Genomic DNA, 21,110 nt, shown 5'->3' with positions numbered 1-21,110 from the left:
CAATCATTACATGTATGCCCAGCATTAGGAGTTTCTGCTATTCTCCTTATATTGAGCATACGGGTAATGAGATTTTTTTTTTCCGTTCAGCCTCTGGGCTGAAAGAAAAAAATGAACGGCACAGATTTCTTCATTCGCATCGATCAATGTGGATGAAAAAATCTCTGCCAAAAAAAGAAAAAAGGAGGGGAAAGGCGTCTGCCAGGACATAGGAGCTCCGCCCAACATCCATACCCACTTAGCTCGTATGCCCTGGCAAACCAGATTTCTCCATTCACATCAATCGATGTGGATGAATAAATCATTGCCGGGATTTTTTTTTTTATATATACAAAGTGTTTGCCAAAGTATATGAACACCGCCACCTCCTCAGCTCATATGCCTCGGCAAACGTATCTTTTACTGCAGAGGAGAAATCTCGTCTTGCAGCGCCGCATACACCGACTTGCGTGTAATCTGACAGCAGCGCAATGCTTCTGTCCGAATGCACATCAGTGCTGCAGCTGGTCGAACGGTTGGTCCACCTGAAAGTTAAAAAAAACAAAACAAAAAAGAAAAAACCAGGCCGCAAAGCAATAACTTTATTAACTGTTGAACAGAACATAGAAACTTTTTTTAAACTTTTTTAACTGAACGTTTAACTTTTTTACTTACCGGTATTTTTTTTTTGTTTAGTTTTTTTTTACCTTTATAGAACAAACCTCTCCTTCCCCATGGGACAATGTGCAAAGCGCAAATCGCCCAAAGATGTGGCGAAGTACGTTATGCACTTTATCCCAGGTGAAAGGAGAGGTTTGCAGCAGCTGTGAGTGAATGGGCCCTAATAGCCCTGTGTGCCTGTCCTGGTGAGATGTGATCCCTATGCTAGGTGTACCTGTGTGTGGTACTTCCGGAAACACTCTCCATAGCATAGGGCAGGGTGGTCAGCACAGTCAGGACAGAAATAGCGGGTGTCACGCCTTATTCCACTCCTGCTACAGACACGACATCTTTTTCGGGGTGACGGTTGGGTTGAGGTACCAGGAACGACACTGGGGAAATGTCGCTCGTGTAGACGGCTAACTACACTGGTGGATGGGGCCACGGAACCTCCTGGGTAAAGGAGGTTCTCGATGATCTCTTCCTGGAATTTGAGGAAGGATCCTGTTCTCCCAGCCTTACTGTAGAGAACAAAACTATTGTAGAGCGCCAATTAAATTAAATATACAGACACCTTCTTATACCAGCGTCTGGTTCTGCGGGAAACTAAATACGGAGACAACATCTGGTCATTGAAGTCCACCCCTCCCATGAGCGCATTAAAGTCGTGGACACAGAGGGGCTTTTCAATGACACGGGTTGCTCGCTCAATTTGGATTGTCGTGTCTGCGTGAATGGAGGAGAGCATGTAAACGTCACGCTTGTCTCTCCATTTCACCGCGAGCAGTTCTTCGTTACACAAGGCAGCCCTCTGCCCCCTTGCAAGACGGGTGGTTACAAGCCGTTGGGGGAAGCCCACGCGACTAGTTCGCGCGGTGCCACAGGCGCAAATCCGTTCTAGAAACAAATGCCTAAAGAGGGCCACACTTGTGTAGAAATTGTCCACATAAAGATGGTACCCCTTGCCGAATAAGGGTGACACCAAGTCCCAGACTGTCTTCCCACTGCTCCCCAGGTAGTCAGGGCAACCGACCGGCTCCAGGGTCTGATCTTTTCCCTCATAGATCCGAAATTTGTGGGTATAGCCTTTGGCCCTTTCACAGAGCTTATACAATTTGACCCCATACCGGGCACGCTTGCTTGGGATGTATTGTTTGAAGCCAAGGCGCCCGGTAAAATGTATTAGGGACTCGTCTACGCAGATGTTTTGCTCAGGGGTATACAAATCTGCAAATTTCAGGTTAAAATGGTCTATGAGGGGCCGAATTTTGTGGAGCCGGTCAAAAGCAGGGTGGCCTCTGGGACGGGAGGTGGTGTTGTCGCTAAAGTGCAGGAAACGCAGGATGGTCTCAAATCGTGTCCTGGACATAGCAGCAGAGAACATGGGCATGTGATGAATTGGGTGCGTTGACCAATATGACCGCAATTCATGCTTTTTTGTCAGGCCCATGTTAAGGAGAAGGCCCAAAAAAAATTTAAGTTCGGAAACTTGGACTGGTTTCCACCGGAAAGGCTGGGCATAATAGCTTCCCGGGTTAGCGGTTATAAATTGTGTGGCATACTGGTTGGTCTCTGCCACGACTAAGTCCAAGAGCTCCGCAGTCAAGAACAGCTCAAAAAATCCCAGGGCCGAACCGATTTGAGCCGTCTCAACCCGAACTCCAGACTGGGCGGTGAAAGGGGGAACTACTGGTGCGGCTGAAGTTGGTGACTGCCAATCAGGATTTGCCAGCACCTCAGGGACTCTAGGGGCTCTACGGGCCTGTCTGTGCGGTGGCTGCGACGGGGTAACTATTGCACGTGCCACCGTACCAGCTTCAACTGCCCTTCTGGTGCTCGCTACTTCACCAGGTTGTACGGCAGTGCTGGTACTAGGTCCAGGAAGGGCTGCGCTGCTGGTGTATGCCTCACCACGTGATCCGGCAGCGACAGCCCCACTCTGCTGCTCTTGAAGCGGATCCTGCGTAACCTGTGGTCTAGCGACATGGGGCCGGGTACGCCTGGTGCTGCCAGGGACCTCCACCTCCTCGTCCGAACTTTGGGTCAGAGAGCCACTGCTTTCCACAGGTTCATATTCTGACCCGCTAGATTCGTCAGATGAGGGTTCCCACTCCTCATCCGACTGGGTCAGAATCCTGTAGGCCTCTTCAGAAGAATACCCCCTGTTTGACATTTTGGACTACTAAATTTAGGGGTATTCCCTGAGACTACCCAAGAAAAAAAGCAAACCTGTCTTACAAAGGGGAGGCTAGCGAAGTACCGGAGGCCGCTGCGGTTGATAAAAAATATCAAAACTGATTTTTTTTATCGCCGCAGTGCGTGTAAAATGAATGTGCAGTGATCAAAAAATATATATTTTTTGTCACTGCGGTGGGGCGGGCGTGGGTGAACGCACGTGTGGGCGACCGATCAGGCCTGATCGGGCAAACACTGCGTTTTGGGTGGAGGGCGAACTAAAGTGACACTAATACTATTATAGATCTGACCGTGATCAGTTTTGATCACTTACAGATACTATAAAAGTACAAATGCTGATTAGCGATACGCTAAACAGCGAATAAAAGTGACTGCGGTGCGGTGGGGTGGGCGCTAACTGACGCTAACTACCTAACCAAGGGGCCTAAACTATCCCTAAAACCTAACAGCCAATACCAGAGAAAAAAAAAAAGTGACAGTTTACACTGATCACTTTTTTTCCTTTCACTAGTGATTGACAGGGGCGATCAAAGGGGTGATCAAAGGGTTAATTGGGGTGCAGGTGGGTGATCTGGGGCTAAGGTGTAGTGTTGGTGCTACTCACAGTTCAGTCTGCTCCTGTGCTGGATCCAACCGACGAAAAGGACCAGCACAGGAGCAGACAAGCCATATAACAGATCATATTTACTAATATGATCTGTTATATGACTTTGGATTGGATTTTTTGAAAATCGCCAGCCTGCCAGCCAATGATCGTTGCTGGCAGGCTGGTGACGAAATACTTCTTTTAATTTTGCCGGCCCGCGATGCGCATGCGCGGGCCGGCTTTGAGCGAAATCTCGCGTCTCGCGAGATGACGCGTATATGCGTGACTCTGCGCAGCGCTGCCACCTCCGGAACGCAATCCTGCGTTAGGCGGTCCGGAGGTGGTTAAGCACTGGGGGCTGAGGTGGTTAAAAGTGGCCTGGTCTTTCACCCCCCCTAAAGTCATTTTTTTTTTTTGGCTCCTTAAAATCCTTATGCTGCGATCTATCAAAATATAGGGCTCTTACTCATTTTCGTTCAGTAGTTTCTAAAAAAAATGGACTTTTATAATATGTAAATTACCTCTCTACCAGCAAGTAGGGCGGATACTTGCTGGTAGCAGCCGCATCCTCCTTTCATAATGACGCCCCCTCCTCATGTTGATTGACAGGGCCAGCGAACGCGCTCGTCCTCTGGCTGGCCCTGTCTGCGTTTTAAATCTCGCGCCTTCGCCGTACCGGTCTTCAGTCGGCGCAGGCGCACTGATAGGAGGACGCTCGCTTGGCCGCTCCCTCCTCAGTGCGCCTGCGCCGGGTGTAGATGTGACGTCATCGGCGCAGGCGCATTGAGGAAGGAGCGGCCAAGCGGGCGTCCTCCTCTCAGTGCGCCTGCGCCGACTGAAGACCGATACGGCGCAGGCGCGAGATTTTGAACGCAGACAGGGCCAGCCAGAGGACGAGCGCGTTCGCTGGCCCTGTCAATCAACATGAGGAGGGGGCGTCATTATGAAAGGAGGATGCGGCTGCTACCAGCAAGTAGCCGCCCTACTTGCTGGTAGAGAGGTAATTTACATATTATAAAAGTCTGTTTTTTTAAGAAACTACTGAACGAAAATGAGTAAGAGCCCTATATATTGATAAATCGCAGCATAAGGATTTTAAGGAGCCAAAAAAAAAAAAAAGACTTTAGGGGGGTGACAGAAGCCCTTTAAGACCTGCATCTAAAACGCCGGTCTTAATAAATTGCCCTCCATGAGCAACTGTGTATCACCTGTGTAGTGGTGAGATTTATCTGTCAAAACTGATCCTATTTAAATAGACTTTATTTTAACAGTGATATCCACACGCTCCAAGTCGTTGTACCCTATTGCTTTTCTATGTCTCCCTGATTACGGGAGTGTTTTGTGACTTGTTCTGAGCTGTATGTGATCCGTGTATTTTATTTTTATTTTACTGATGCAGGTTCCTGGCAGCTTTCCAAGGACAGCGCCGTACATCGTATAGTGGCAGTGTATGGTATTGAAGCTCAACCCCGTTGACTTGAATCGGGCTGAGCTGCAAGCCACTCATCTAATGGCAGGATTATCTTTTCCAGTGCCACCGAGCATGAAGAATATGGTCCCCTGATGAACCTCTTCATTTCAAAGGGGAAATATGTCGGGAGGAAAAGCTTCTTAATTTTTGCCTACGATTACCACCATCATTCTCAAGTCTCTTACCTGGACACTTAACTTTATGTTGTACCAAGCTGTGGGATCATTAACATCAACACCTGGCAGTCTCCACTATTTGGGAATTTGGCAGGTAGGGAACAGCCACGAGAAGTGGGGCCGCCCCTTTCGGAGCGATCACTCCGCTTGTAGGCAGGCCAAGCATAGCCGGTAGGGATAGTTTCCCACACTGCCTATAAGCGGACTTGTACACAGTTTGACTAAAAACTGGTCCTGTCTCCCTGAAATACAATCAAGACTCTTCAGGAGCAACAAAGTCTGACAAGACGGTATTCACCCTGTATCCACTGATCATCAAGGAGAAACCATCGTATATTTGGGGACTTGTACTCCTGTCGATGAAAATATTTGCCCTTGGTCAACAATACCGTGAGTAACCACATGGTGGTGATGCATCTACAACATGATTTGATTACACTAATCCTAGGCAAAAAAAAAACCTAGGCAAAATTATCTATTTTTGTTGTTGTATTAATGCAATTTAAGTGGGATTTTAATAATAATATTTAAACGTTATGTTTTAAAGGGGAAATATTTCTTGCTCAGTGATGAGCTGCAACTAGGCCATATGACCGATGAACAGTGATGTTACTTGCCTGGGAAGAGGCTGCGGTGCTCAACTCCTCTTCTAACAGCTGATTGCCGGGGGTCCCGGGTGCCTCACCCCCGCAGATCTGATACTGATGACCTATCCTAAGGATAAGTCATAAATATCTTTTCCTGGATAAACTCTTTAAGTATTGCACTTTTTTCCCCTCAATACAGCACACTTTAACCATTCCTAGAATATGTTCCCCCTACCCCCACCGTTTTGGCACCCTATATGGTAATGCACCAGGTTTTGCCATGGGAGTAGCAGGCAAAATAATTCTCCCAAAGTGGAGTCTGAATGTTCAATGTGGCGGTGTCGAATCAGTGCAGACAGTGACATACTGGAATGACCACACAGTGAAGACTTCATTCCGGGCACCACAGCCAGAGACTGGCTCAATCAGTGTTTCCAGCAGAAGTCTGTGGCGGTCAGGAAGTCTTCCCTGTGTGATGGCAGAAGATATGTTACATCTTACCAGATCATGCTCAGCCATGCCAGTCAGATGCATTCTGCAATGACTGGACAGTGTCAGAGTGAACGTGCAGACTCCACCTCTGGAGAATCACTGTGGCTGCTACACCTATGGCAAACCATATTGAATTAACAGATAGGGCTCCAAAACTAAGGGGTGACATACCCTTGAAATAAGGGTCGCCATCGGAAAAAAGAAAATTCCAAGGGTGCTGGCAGGAATTAAGTAAAGTACAGAGGTTTCATTTGCAAAACTGATGACAAATTATCTTTAATCTTACCTGAAACAGCTCACAAGATCAGAAACATTAAAGAAAAAATATTTTCTGGGAGTGTTTCTATAATCATTTAAACAGGGGTACAACCAAACATAATAAAAATATAAACCACTGACAAATAAGCTCTCACCAGCTTGTTTACTCGTAGCTTTGAGGAGTTAAATTTAAAGACATCAATCTTCTTATCTAGTGGTTTGATGGTAAACTGAAATAGAAAAAAAAATAGATATGTAGCCATATCTCTTACATGGAAAAAATAACTATTACATATGTTAGTGGTCACTTTGAGTCAAAGGATTATCCTGGAAAAGATATCCTTAGGATAGCCATTATCACATAAAAGGAGGTCCAAGTCCCGGGATTCCCACAGATCAGCTGTTTCAGGGAGCCATGAGGGCTTCCAGCAGCTTTCCAGACACAGTACCATACATCATATAGTGGCAGTGCTTGGTATTGCAGCTCCGCCCCATCGACTTGAATGGGGCTGAGCACCAACTAGGCCACATGACTGATGTACAGTGATGTCACTGGCCTAGGAAGAGGCTGCAGCGCTGAAGTCCTCTTCTAACATCTTATCGACAGGGGTCGCAACCCCACAGATCTGAAACTGATGACCTATCCTGAGGATAAGTCATAAATATATTTTCGAGGATAACCCCTTTAACCTCTTCAGGACACATGACGTACCAGTAGGGCATGTTGTCCAGGTACTTAGAGGACTTTTCACTACTATAAAAAATCTAAACTAAGCATACAGACATGGAGAGCGGCGCCCGGGGATCTCCCTGCACTTACTATTATCCCTGGGCGCCGCTCCGTTCTCCAGGTATCTTCAGATTTTCGGCTCAACTGGGAGGAGCCTGCCGACGTCTCCTTCTCCCAGGCTGGAGTGCTGGCCAATCGCAGCGTTCAGCTCATAGCCTGAGAGTTTTTTTTTCTCTCAGACTATGAGCTGAGCGCTGCGACTGGCCAGCGCTACAGCCTGGGAGAAGGAGACGCCGGCAGGCTCCTCCCAGTCGAGCCGAAAATCTGAAGATACCGGAGCCTATACCGGGAGAACGGAGCGGCGCCCAGGGACAATAGTAAGTGCAGGGAGATCCCCGGGCGCCACTCTACATGTCTGTATGCTTAGTTTAGATTTTTTATTGTAGTGAAAGGTACTCTTTAAGGACACATGACGTACCGGTACGTCATGTGTATTTCCGATCACCGCCGCCCGGTGATCGGAACAAGGTGCCTACTCAAATCATTGAGCAGGCACCTTGGCTTAATGCCCAGGGGGGTCCTGTGACCCCCCCGTGTCGGCGATCGCCGCAAACCGCAGGTCAATTCAGACCTGCGGTTTGCGGCTTTTACATGCGGCTGCAGTCGGCGGTGCCATCGGGTCCCCGTGGGGCTGTAGGAGGGACCCGATGGCATGGAAGGCAGTATTACACACAGTATTACTCATACAGCCAATGCATTCAATACAGAAGTATTGGAATGCATTGTAAAGGATTAGACCCCCAAAAGTTGAAGTCCCAAAGTGGGACAAAAAATAAAGTGAAAAATAAAAGTTGAAAAAATAAAGTTTTTCCCCCCAAAAAATTCAAAGTTTCAAGTAAAAAATAAACAAAAACGTCATTTTCCGCAAATAGAGTTAAAAAAAATTGGTAACAAAATAGGCGGGGGGGGGGGGTTGACATATTAGGTATCGCCCGACTCTATAAACATATTACATGACCTAACACAGTAAAAAATAAAAACTGTGCTAAATAAACAATTTTTTTGTCACCTTACATCACAAAAAGTACAACAGCAAGCGATCAAAAAGGCGTATGCCCACCAAAATAGTACCAATCTAACCGTCCCCTCATCCCGCAAAAATGAGCCCCTACCTGAGACAATTGCCCAAAAATGATTTTTTTTTTTTACTCCATTTTACCAGTGTCATGAAGTAAAATATGGCCTGGATAAGTCAAAGCGTTTTAAAGTTATCACCACTTAAAGCGACACTGGTCAGATTTGCAAAAAATGGCCTGGTCCTTAAGGTGAAATAAGGCTGTGTCCTTAAGGGGTTAATAAAGTAACACTAAGTTTCATGTTGCAGTCGTCATTCCTTCTTTCAATTTCAGACCCAATAATGTGCAGTTTGCAACCTGCTCTTAGTTCTGGACTTTGCACAAGTGGAAGTGTGCAGGTTGCATGCTGCAGGTGAGGTCTCTGTCTAGGATACTGCTGTCTTTACTAGCACTCAAGTATCAGTACAGTGTCATGCTTGTCTTGATTACCCTTTCTACAGCTCAACATGGATCTCTTTTGCCTCGTGCTGAGAGAAAAGGATGCTGAGGAGTATGTGATTCCAGCCTACTCCTGCAGAGTTTGTGGGTTATCTGCTTTCTCTCCACACTCTCACATAGTCTACAGTTGTAGCTAGGGCTGCACGATATGGCAATTTTGTGCGATTGCGATTAGGGCCCTAAAAATTGCGATAACGATATGCGATGCGATATTTTCAGGGAATTGTGCTAGAGGTCTATTTGCTTGGCTTTTCAAGGCAAAAGCACACAGAAATTACTGATAATGCTAAAATGTAGTTATGCTCAACTCAAGAACTGAAATGCACAGTGTTTTTCAAAATAAGACATCTTTTACTAAAGTAAATAACATATTTGCATTACTGCAAAAGTACAAAATACAAAACTTGCCATTTTCTTAATAGCACTGCACAGAACAGATAAACAGAATAAATAGAATTACATTTGTTCATTAAAATAACGACTTGCCTCCAGCCCCTCCTCGCACTGTAACTGATGTATCGCCGGCCGCGCTGTGCAACATAGACGCCGGCGATACATCCGTGTCAGCCACGTAAAAGTCAACCATCGCTTTATAAGACGCACTGCCATTCCCCCCCCCCCCCACACACACACACACACACACACACACACTTTTGGGGGGGGGGAAAGTTCGTCTTACAAAGCGAAAAATATGGTAATACAATTGCAGCATTTTTGGGTCGGCCAATTGGCGATTGCGATTTATTGCGATTGCGATTGCTTTGGCGATATATTGTGCAGGCCTAGTTGTAGCCAAAAGAGACTGACACAAATTTTGGTTTCCACAAAATCTTCTGCATTAGTTTTTAAGGTGGCATTTTGCAGTAACTAGATTCTTATGGAGAGAGATTTAGATGACTTGTAATTAATAGCAAAGTAATTCCTTGCCATGAAAACTAACAATCACAAAAAATTATTTCCGCTGTGTTTCAGCCCTGCCACAAAATAACCAGCTAACATTTTTTTCAGTGATCTTCTCATTAGCTCAGGAGAAAGTGTTAACAATGAAAAGGCAGCTGATATAATTCTGCTATGCTGACTGAATTAGAAGAGCAGACTGCTTCAATAGTACAACCACACAGCGTGGCTGTGCTGCATTCGAGTATCATTTGGCCGAAAGGGCTGCAGCGAGCTTTAATTAGGCCTCATGCACACGACCGTTGTGTGTTTTGCGGTCCGAAAACCGCGGATTTGCAAAACACGGATGGCATCCGTGTGCGTTCCGCAATTTTCGGAATGGCACGGACAGCCTTTAATATAACTGCCTATTCTTGTCCCTCAAAGCGCGGACAAGAATAGGACAGGTTATATTTTTTTTGCAGACCACGGAACGGAGCAACGGATGCGGACAACACACAGAGTGCTGTCCGCATCTTTTGTGGGCCCCATTGAAGTGAATGGGTCCGCATCCGAGCCGCCAAAACTGCGGCTCGGATGCGGACCAAAATAAAGGCTGTGTGCATGAGGCCTTAAACTAATGAAGACTGCACTGTTCAGTGGCTCTGTATTTTATTGTATCGTATTGATGTGGAATCCCAGGATCCATTGTGCTTGTTTTTCAGTCTGATGCTCAAAATAATGTGATATACACCTCAACTACAAAGTGTTATTCACAAGCTAAAACCTGTGGTCATGGTATCCAGCATGGCCTTCCTGTCAATTGGAATTAGTTCATTTCTACCTATTTTCCATAGAATAAAATCATATGTAAATATGACAAACCTATTATAAAGTGAAAAAAAAACAAAAAAAAAAACAGACCATATGTGACCTTAGTCCACCATTCCGGCAAACATGACCCAGATACACACTTTTTTTTTTTACTTTTTGCACCCCATCCAGCTATACCTGTAAAAAAAAATCCACACTCACTTGCTCACAGTCGCTCCACTACGACTCCCTTCACTGGACTTCCGGACAGATGGGTCAAGTGCCTTGCTGCAGCCAATGACTGGCCTTAATTGTGTACCCAAGTGGCACGTGACAATTGGGGAACATCACCGCTTAGGCCAATCATTGGCTGCAGCAGTGCATATGTCCCTATGCATCCGGAAGTTGTTAGATGGGTATAGGATGACCAGTGAAGACAGATAATGAGCAGGAGTGACAGAGACCAGGTGAGTGTGGACTTTTCCACAGGTATAGATGACTGGGGTGCAAATTATATAAAAAAATAAAATAAAAAAAAAGCTGGACAACCCCTTTAAGGAAGGAGTCACACAGTTTTTTGTGGCATTTTGACTGGCGTTTGTATTTTTTGCACATTTTTGTTTGTTTTGTTGTAAAAGATGCCCACTCAAAAGATGTTGGCTGAAAGTCTATGGAAAAGATGAGACAAGTGCTATTTTTTCAATATTATGTCTGTCACTGAAAAAAAAAAAAAAAAGCATTGTATTGTTGAAGCAATGGATTTTTTCAAGTGTTGCACGTGTTCAAACAAAAATGCCACTAAAAAAGCCATAAAATACACGTGACATGCAAAACAATGCAGGTTATTTGGTGTTGATCAAATTTTTGAGTGAAGGGAGCCTAAAAGTTAGGACACTGGTTAGAGAATTAATTTTTTTAACAAAGAGCTTTTCCATTCTTTTCATATAACTGATATCTGTAAAGCACTCTGATCACTGGGCGCTATAGTCTTTACTATGTGTCTGAAATGGCTCTAAATACAGTTGCAGCGACCAGGGTCCATTCATTTAAGATATTACCTAAGATATTCACTAAATGCAGGTAAACATGTAAAATAGACACCTTATGCTAACACGGTACTGAGTTACCTCCTTATCACTGTAAGAAATATTTCGAATTTCATTCCAAGGGAAGGAAGTTTTAGGGGTCAATCTGTTTTCGGGGTCATAAATATGGAGTCCCAAAGCATCAACTCCTAGCAACAGTTCAGTTCCTTTCTTGTTCTTGGTGTTGAAATAAAAAAAAAAAAGACATGGAGGAAAAAGAAAGTCAAACTCAACGTAAAATACAATGAGAAAACAATATATATTGAAACAAATTCAGATCCATTAGATCACTATTACATGAGACCAGCATATAATAAAATGCTGGGATAACACAGATGATGTTATGAAACTTTTTCCAAGGTTTTAACCGAGGATAGCTGTACATAGTCCCTTATTTACCCAAAGCTACTGGAAATCTAAAATCACAAGCGTTCCATGTAATACTTGGTCGACTCCAGATTACCAAAGCATGACCTGTTCTGGCAAATTTTGAACTGAAACCGTCCCTAATAATTATCATAATTTCACAAGATTCCTTACCCGTATGAGAAAATAATTTACTCCATACATCTCCGTGTCTTGTGCTATTTTCAGGTATTCCATTTCGGCTTCATCTCTGAAAAACAGAATTGCATGCACGTAAGGAAACAGGAACAGTTGTAAAGACAAGCAGAGACCACAGAAGACACCAGCTTACCTAGTGCGCCCACGGTGTTCAGCATACCACGCAGTAATTCTCTCCTCCCACATCTCTGGAGTCATCTGATATAGGTTTATTACCTGATTAACACAAGTAAATAGCATCATAATATTCAAATAGGGGATTAGTCAGAATTATTCAACAGTATTTGTCTTACAAAGTCAAACCAAGTCCATGAATTCCACGACAGTTGTTCAGTAAACCAAAAGAGAATAGCCGACAGCAAACATGCAGGTGACGGACTACCCTCTTTGAGACATTCAGTTGCACTCTGCTGTCATAGGTTTTGGTTGCACATTAAAGAGGACCTGTCACCACTCCTGACCTGTTTTAATAGCTACATGCATCCCCCGTGTAATACCAATTCTGGAGCATCTATTTTTTTGGTTCTATGTTGTGCCATTCCTTTATTATTTCTATGAGAAGTTATGAATGAATTGCTAGCAGTCTGCAGTAAGGGTATAGAGGGGTGGTAACAAGTTGGGGGGGGGGGGGGGGGGGGTCCCTGCAGTCTGACAATGGCAGCACTGATTGGATAGAGTCAGACTGTACAGGGACACACATCCAAGTGGTTAACACCCCTCTGTACCCTTACTGCAGACTGCTAGCAATTCATTCATAACTTCTAGCAGGAATACTAAAAGAATGGTACAACATATAGTCATAAGGATAGATGTTCCAGAATTGTTATTACTTTTGGGAATGCATGCAGCTATTAAAAAAAGGCATGTCAGGAGAGATGGTAGATCCTCTTTAAGCCTCATGCAAACGATAATTCAGGTGCCTGTACGAACAACAGGATAACCGGATGAAAGAGCGTTTCGTTAGTTCATCGGGTGATCTACTGCACCTTCAAACAATCAGATTGTTGGAAACAAACATTTGCAGGAATGTTCGTTCCCGATAAAATGCCCATGTAAATCCACCTTAAAGATCCATTTACACAGACTGATATTTTCAGGCAATTATTGGGATTGAACCAAAATGTTCCCAATAATTGCCTGATCACTTGCACTGTATACTGCAATTGTCCCTATAGAAACTCATTGTGCCTGGGCAGCAGATCTCTGTTTAGATAGCATGATCTGCTGCTCAGAAACAATGATTTTTGGTGTCAGAAGAAAAATAGGATCACGGACACTTTTTACACAGCCCAATTATTGAGGATAGTTTCTAGAAATGCTCATCCCTGATGATCTGCCAGATTATCACTCCATGTTAAAAAAAAGCTTTAGGCCACTTTCCTACGAGCAAGTTTCCACGCATTGCACTTGAAGCGAGAGCTCCCGTGCTGACCTCCCAGCACTGACAGGGTCGCATTGCATTATATTGATTTATGATGCTATGTAACCCTTAGAATTCTGGAATGTATTGTATATCACTAACATAATGCTGTCAGTGTTATCCACTGACTGGTTACTGCAGTGCTGCTCCCACTGTAGTGAATGGGAGCCGTGGGGCAGTAGCCAGCTCCTTCCACATCACAGCAGACAAAGCTATGTAGTTCCAGTGCCAGAGCTACTAGGGAAGAGCTGATCGAGGACAGGTCATCAACATCAAAAATCTGGACAACCCCATTCAAGACAAATACATTGGCTCTACTGAATATTAGTTCTACTTCTATTTCTAATAGATCTAGCTTACCCTTTTTGGAAGAAGCTCCTCCTCTGCCAGGAATCCACGTTTGTGTACAGATGCATCATAATCACCATACTAAAAAGAGAATGAATGAGGAGAATCAGTAAAGACAAGGAATAGGAGACCCTCATGATTTATTAACTTATTCTGCTAGGCGGCAACGATTTACATAACTTGCCTTTAATATCTTAATTGTTCTAATGTAGAGTGATATTCCCATCACACAACGTGATGGTATATCATTACATCATCACCTTGGGATTGGTGGGGGGCTGACTACATCCTCTACCAAATACTGATAATAAAGGGACCACAGCCCTGTGCAGACAGGGTTGGCACAATTAAAGAAGTGCTCCTGCAATTTTTATTTATTTTTACATATAATGCTAACTCACCATTAATGTTCGAGTAGTGTATTTGTTTCATTCTAACTCAGTTCCATTCATACATTTTGAGCCTTTTCATTATGGGCAACTGTGTCATGTGATTCCCAGTCTGACCAGCAGTCCAGACCTTGCTCTACTGTGCAAGTCCCTTCTGGCAGCTTTCGGACCCCACCCCTCTCCAACAAGCTCCACCCTCCTTTCTCTGTATACCCCTCCATGTATAGAGTGCTGCTCATGATATCATTCCCTATCTAAGGGTCCAGGAGTGAGTTGGGAGTTCATTACAGCGATTAGCTGCAGAGTTCTAAAACGCCACTGTCTCACACTAACAGTCTATATACTATCTGTGAGTGATACGTGCAGAATCTCCTGTGTATTTCTACCAGATGCTGCTTCATGTTGCTCTCTCCTGCTTGTAAAAGAGGACGGAGAGAAACCTCTGACAAGCAGGAGAGACTGGTTGAGGCTGCATCACATAGGATACACTGAGACTCTACACTGAGTTGGAAGCGGGGGACAGTAAATCGAAGTCACCGATCTATAACTTACTGCACTAAGGCTACATTCACACAACTGTGAAACAGAGACATCTGATGGTCGTTTTTTTAATGGTCGTTTTCAGAACAATCGTAGTCAGTCACACAGCCATTTTTTTGATGGTTAGTGAATAATGATAATGTTTTATTTTGTCCGTTTTTACGGACTGACAGCCCCCATGCAATTGAATGGGAACATTTTTAACATCCATTTCTCAGAAAGGCATCAGTAAAAAAAGTCCATTAAAAACAGACCGTTCTGTGAATGTAGCCTTAGGCCTCATGCACACGACCGTTTTTTTTTTTGCGGTCCGCAAAAACGGGTTCCGTTTTTCCGTGACCGTTTTTTCGTCCGTGGGTCTTCCTTGATTTTTGGAGGATCCACGGACATGAAAAAAAAAAGCCAAACGGATTAAACTGGGACTCCGATTGGAACTCTCCGCTGCCACCAATGATCGGGAGGAAGGGGGGGGGGGGGGGGGGGAGAGGGGAGGCCGCACACTGGCCACCAATGATATTACAATAAAGGGAGGGAGGGGGGGCCGACGGAGGCCGCACACTGGCCACCAATGATATTACAATAAAGGGAGGGAGGGGGGGCCGACGGAGGCCGCACACTGGCCACCAATGATATTACAATAGGGGGGGGGCGGGGGGGGGGGGGGGAGACGCACACTGGCCACCAATGATATTCAAACTGGGGAGGGAGGGGGGTCTGCCCCCTGCTGCCTGGCAGCCCCTGATCTCTTATAGGGGGCTATATGCACAATTAACCCCTCAGGTGCAGCACCTGAAGGGTTAATTTTGCGGATCACAGCCCCCTGTAAGAGATCGGGTGCTGCCAGGCAGCAGGAGGCAGTCATGTACACAGTTCGCAGTATATTCTAACTAGAAGCGTCCCCATCACTATGGGAACGCCTCTGTGTTAGAATATACTGTCGGATATGAGTTTTCACAAAGTGAAAACTCATCTCTGAAAAAGCTTTTATGCAGACTGATCTTCGGATCCGTCTGTATGAAAGTAACATACGGCCACGGATCACGGACGCGGATGCCAATCTTGTGTGCATCCGTGTTCTTTCACGGACCCATTGACTTGAAAGGGTCCATGAACCGTTGTCGGTCCAAAAAATAGGACAGGTCATATTTTTTTGACGGACAGGAAACACGGATCACGGATGCGGCTGCAAAACGGTGCATTTTTGAAAGTCAATGGGTCCGCGAAAAAAAACGGAAAACGGCACAACGGCCACGGATGCACACAACGGTCGTGTGCATGAGGCCTTAGTGTGATGAAACTCTCTCTCTCTCTCTCTCCCCCCCCCCCCCCCACCCCCTATACAAAGCCAGAGGCATAATGGAAAATGTAGACTGCAATAGGGGAACCATATCTGAGGGTTATCAAAATGGGAGACAACATACAAATTGCACATAATCTAAAATCTAAAAGCATCTGGCCAGTACTGTTTCATGTAATAGGCAATGTAAAAATATCAATGCTCTTCTATAACTTCTACATTATTAACAGCCTATTCAATACAGAGAAAACATCATCAGGTGTTGGGAACATCTCACACATCTGGTGGTTCTGCCCCAAGATGAGAGTGTTCTGGTCAGGGATTGAAGGTATAATTAATAAAATATGCCCTGATAAGGTAAAGCTCTCAGCTCCATTAGTACTGCTTTGGCTGCCAGAAGCGAGCTTTAGGCCAAGTAAATCAAATCTGGCCACCCATATTGATTACTGCAGCAAAACGACTTGTCCCGCTACAGTGGAAAGAGACAAACCCCCCCGACTATCAATGTGGTATGAAAAGATGACACACCTCTGTCGCATGGAAGAGTTAATTAGCTGGGAGAACAAAACTAGGAAGGCTTTCCTGAAAGTATGGCAACCATGGTTAACATATAAAAAAGGAGAAATGGGAATTAGATGCAAAGGGATGAGTCCAGATACGAATAAGAGATGTTCCAAGAGTTACTCGTTTATACAGGGATCACAACCATATTCTAAATGCATATAAGAACTTGGTCGACAATTAAATGTCCCTCCCCCTCTCTATACCCCCTCCTCCCGCCTCTTCTTTCCAATTTCCCTCCCTCTCTGAAATTTGCCACTAACTTTTACTTTTATATCACATGTATACCTTGGTGATTAGCATTAGGTTCATTGTATTGCTGAAGAGGACCTGTATCCCACGTTTCCTGTGTTGTCAGGCATTTAGCCTCTGAAGGTTTTGCATAAGGTACCCATTTTTTATGTGGAAATGGTTCATTAATTCACGAATGTACAATGACAATGACAAATGTCTCTCTGTCCTATTTAATTACCTCTGTATACTATATGTGTATGCTTACTTTCTATTCTCACAAAACTCCATAAAAAGAGACTTGTTAAAAAAAAATATAGAGAAAGCATGTTTTTCTGCAGTTCTTCTTTACAGGAACACTCCACTATAATGTATATATTAATGCGGGCCGAAGGGATGTGACTAAGGAATTATCTTTGGCATTCTTTGATTCCAGCACTAGATACAACAGTGCATACATTATATAATGATGAATAAAGTGTTCAATTAAAGAGGACCTGTATCCCCTCCTGACATGTCTTTTTTGTACTTACAGTAAATTTAGTCATAAGAATACTAGTATTTACTAAAATCTACATTTCAGAAGAGCACACAGGTCTCCTTTATCCTCGAGTGTCAGTAGTCAAACCTCCTAGTGACAGCCAGTTCTTCAAAGGTCTAAACAACTAAGGCTACTTTCAAACTCACATTTTGTGCGGATCCGTCATGAACGGATCAGTTCAGATAATACAACCGTCTGCATCCGTTCAGAACGGATCCGTTTGTATTATCTTTAACATTGCCAAGACGGATCCGTCTTGAGCACCATTGAAAGTCAATGAGGGACGGATCCGTTTTTTATTGTGCCAGATTGTGTCATTGAAAACGGATCCGTCCCCATTGACTTACATTGTGTGACTGCAAGCAGCGTTTTGGGGTCCGTCTCCAAAGCGGAATGGAGACGGAACTGATGCAAACTGATGCATTCTGAGCGGATCCTTTTCCGTTCAGAATGCATTAGAATGCAAACTGATCCGTTTTGGACCGCTTGTGAGAGCCCTGAACGGATCTCACAAATGGAAAGCCAAAACGCCAGTGTGAAAGTAGCCTAAGGCTCAATTCACACCTGAGCGTTCTGAAAGGAGCGCTCTGTATGCGCGATTGTACGGACGTTTACAAGCGCGCATACAGAGACAAGCGTGCACACAGTGTCGCGCGTTCCCGAAAGTCTATAGTACGGGAACGCGCGACAAGCGCCCAAAAAAACGCTACAGAACTTGTGTGAGCGTCGGGCGTTTTACAGCGCGATCGTACGCGCTGTAAAACGCCCAGGTGAGAACCATTCCCATAGGGAAGCATTGGTTTCTCCTTGTTGAGCGTTTTACAGCGCGTAGGAACGCGCTGTAAAACGCTCAGGTGTGAATTGAGCCTAAAGTGTTTGGAGATTCAACTGAAAAATGCAGTGCAGCAATGCAATATGGAAGCTATACAGAAGTTAGCTCATAGACAATATTTCAGTAACCTGACATACTCTGCTGAATTTGATTGGTCAGGACCCTCATTGCAGCTCCAGTCTGTAGACTCATTTAGTCACAATTCCACAAAGTAATATACAAAGATCAATAATTGGTAATAAACACACTACAAGGGCAGTCTGACAATGTCAAATGGAAGTATCATCAAGAAGCTAGTCACTGAATAAGCTGCAAGCATAAGTATATTAGAGTATTGCTAAATAAGCCATCTTCTAATAGTTAGGTTAGTTTCACATTGGCGGCTCAGAGATCCGACAGAGAATTTCTATCTGGCCGATTCAGGCATTTTTGCTGGAATGCGTCCGGATCTCCTCCCCGTTATACTTGATGGAGCCAGCGGGCATTCCATTTGCAACCAGCAGTGCCGGATCCGCCGAATTTCAGCAGGCTGTTCTCTCGGAATCCATGTCGCAGATGTAAAACCAGTCTTAGTAAATTGTAGCTTTGCTTCCAGTAGTTGTATATCTATATCAGTGTTTTCCAATCTGTGGCTCTCCAGCTGTTTCAAAACTACAACTCCCATCATGCTCTGATAACTGCAGGATGTCTGGGAATGATGGGAGTTATAGAAACATAGAATGTGTCGGCAGATAAGAACCATTTGGCCCATCTAGTCTGCCCAATATACTGAATACTATGAATATCCCCTGGCCCTATCTTATATGAAGGATGGCCTTATGCCTATCCCATGCATGCTTAAACTCCTTCACTGTATTTGCAGCTACCACTTCTGCAGGAAGGCTATTCCATGCATCCACTACTCTCTCAGTAAAGTAATACTTCCTGATATTAGTTTTAAAATAAAGGGGCAAAGGTTTAAAAGTATGTCCTCTTGTATGGTATGTTTTTGTTTTTTTAACAGCTGCAGAGTCACAAGTCACAGGTTGAGGAACACCGATCTATACAAATAAATGCAAAGCAGATTACTAACAATGCTTTCAGGTTTATAAAGTTTTTTTGGTGGTCTTTTTCTCACTTTTAAGCAGGCAATTTTTGCAGCATTTTTGTGGTAGAAACACCAGCACACAAGCAGTTTTTGTTCATTGGGCGTCTTCTTTTAAAAAATGCAGCATTCTGTAGCTTTTGGTGCACCTTCTCTATAGGATAAAAATGCCAGAAAGAAAACACTAGTGGTAAGATACATTGTGTGCAAAACAAGCCAAAAAGGGGCACAAAAAAAGTGCAAAAAAATCGCAGCGGCAAAAACAGCTTTTCTGGCATTTGTTACTTCTATAAAAAAAAAAACAGAGCCAAACTCTTGTGTGTATAAGGACCCTTAGATGGTTACTCCCCTCTCCTGCTCATCCTTAACCACCTCAGCCCCCAGTGCTTAAACACCCTGAAAGACCAGGCCACTTTTTACACTTCTGACCTACACTACTTTCACCGTTTATTGCTCGGTCATGCAACTTACCACCCAAATGAATTTTACCTCCTTTTCTTCTCACTAATAGAGCTTTCATTTGGTGGTATTTCTTTGCTGCTGACATTTTTACTTTTTTTTGTTATTAATCGAAATTTAACGATTTTTTTGCAAAAAAATGACATTTTTCACTTTCAGTTGTAAAATTTTGCAAAAAAAACGACATCCATATATAAATTTTGCTCTAAATTTATTGTTCTACATGTCTTTGATAAAAAAAAAATGTTTGGGTAAAAAAAAAATGGTTTGGGTAAAAGTTATAGCGTTTACAAACTATGGTACAAAAATGTGAATTTCCGCTTTTTGAAGCAGCTCTGACTTTCTGAGCACCTGTCATGTTTCCTGAGGTTCTACAATGCCCAGACAGTACAAACACCCCACAAATGACCCCATTTCGGAAAGTACACACCCTAAGGTATTCGCTGATGGGCATAGTGAGTTCATAGAACTTTTTATTTTTTGTCACAAGTTAGCGGAAAATGATGATTTTTTATTTATTTTTTTTCTTACAAAGTCTCATATTCCACTAACTTGTGACAAAAAATAAAAAGTTCTATGAACTCACTATGCCCATCAGCGAATACCTTGGGGTCTCTTCTTTCCAAAATGGGGTCACTTGTGGGGTAGTTATACTGCCCTGGCATTCTAGGGGCCCAAATGTGTGATAAGGAGTTTGAAATCAAATTCTGTAAAAAATGACCTGTGAAATCCGAAAGGTGCTCTTTGGAATATGGGCCCCTTTGCCCACCTAGGCTGCAAAAAAGTGTCACACATCTGGTATCTCCGTACTCAGGAGAAGGTGGGGAATGTGTTTTGGGGTGTCATTTTATATATACCCATGCTGGGTGAGAGAAATATCTTGGCAAAAGACAACTTTTCCCATTTTTTTATACAAAGTTGGCATTTGACCAAGATATTTATCTCACCCAGCATGGGTATATGTAAAAAGACACCCCAAAACACATTCCTCAACTTCTCCTGAGTACGGAGATACCAGATGTGTGACACTTTTTTGCAGCCTAGGTGGGCAAAGGGGCCCAAATTCCTTTTAGGAGGGCATTTTTAGACATTTGGATACCAGACTTCTTCTCACGCTTTGGGGCCCCTAAAATGCCAGGGCAGTATAAATACCCCACATGTGACCCCATTTTGGAAAGAAGACACCCCAAGGTATTCAATGAGGGGCATGGCGAGTTCATTGAAAAAAAAAAATTTTGGCACAAGTTAGCGGAAATTGATTTTTTTTGATTTTGTTCTCACAAAGTCTCCCTTTCCGCTAACTTGGGACAAAAATTTCAATCTTTCATGGACTCAATATGCCCCTCAGCGAATACCTTGGG

The 21,110-nt window shown here is 43.9% G+C and overlaps 1 protein-coding gene across 2 annotated transcripts in view; it reads right to left on the bottom strand.

The window, feature by feature from the left end:
- NF2 (neurofibromin 2) overlaps window positions 1–21,110 on the bottom strand; it is a 152,804-nt gene that overhangs the window by 112,425 nt on the left and 19,269 nt on the right. For both annotated transcript variants that reach the window (XM_040416684.1, XM_040416683.1), the window contains exons 6-10: window positions 13,828–13,896; window positions 12,181–12,263; window positions 12,024–12,099; window positions 11,526–11,660; window positions 6,561–6,635 (exon numbers count right to left, since the gene is read on the bottom strand). In XM_040416684.1, the coding sequence (XP_040272618.1) occupies window positions 6,561–6,635; window positions 11,526–11,660; window positions 12,024–12,099; window positions 12,181–12,263; window positions 13,828–13,896 (438 nt within the window). The remainder of the gene's footprint in view (window positions 1–6,560; window positions 6,636–11,525; window positions 11,661–12,023; window positions 12,100–12,180; window positions 12,264–13,827; window positions 13,897–21,110) is intronic.

This window comes from Bufo bufo, chromosome 2 (genome assembly GCF_905171765.1).
Source record: "Bufo bufo chromosome 2, aBufBuf1.1, whole genome shotgun sequence".
Taxonomy (NCBI): domain Eukaryota; kingdom Metazoa; phylum Chordata; class Amphibia; order Anura; family Bufonidae; genus Bufo; species Bufo bufo.
This window is presented reverse-complemented; position numbering and strand designations above follow the sequence as displayed.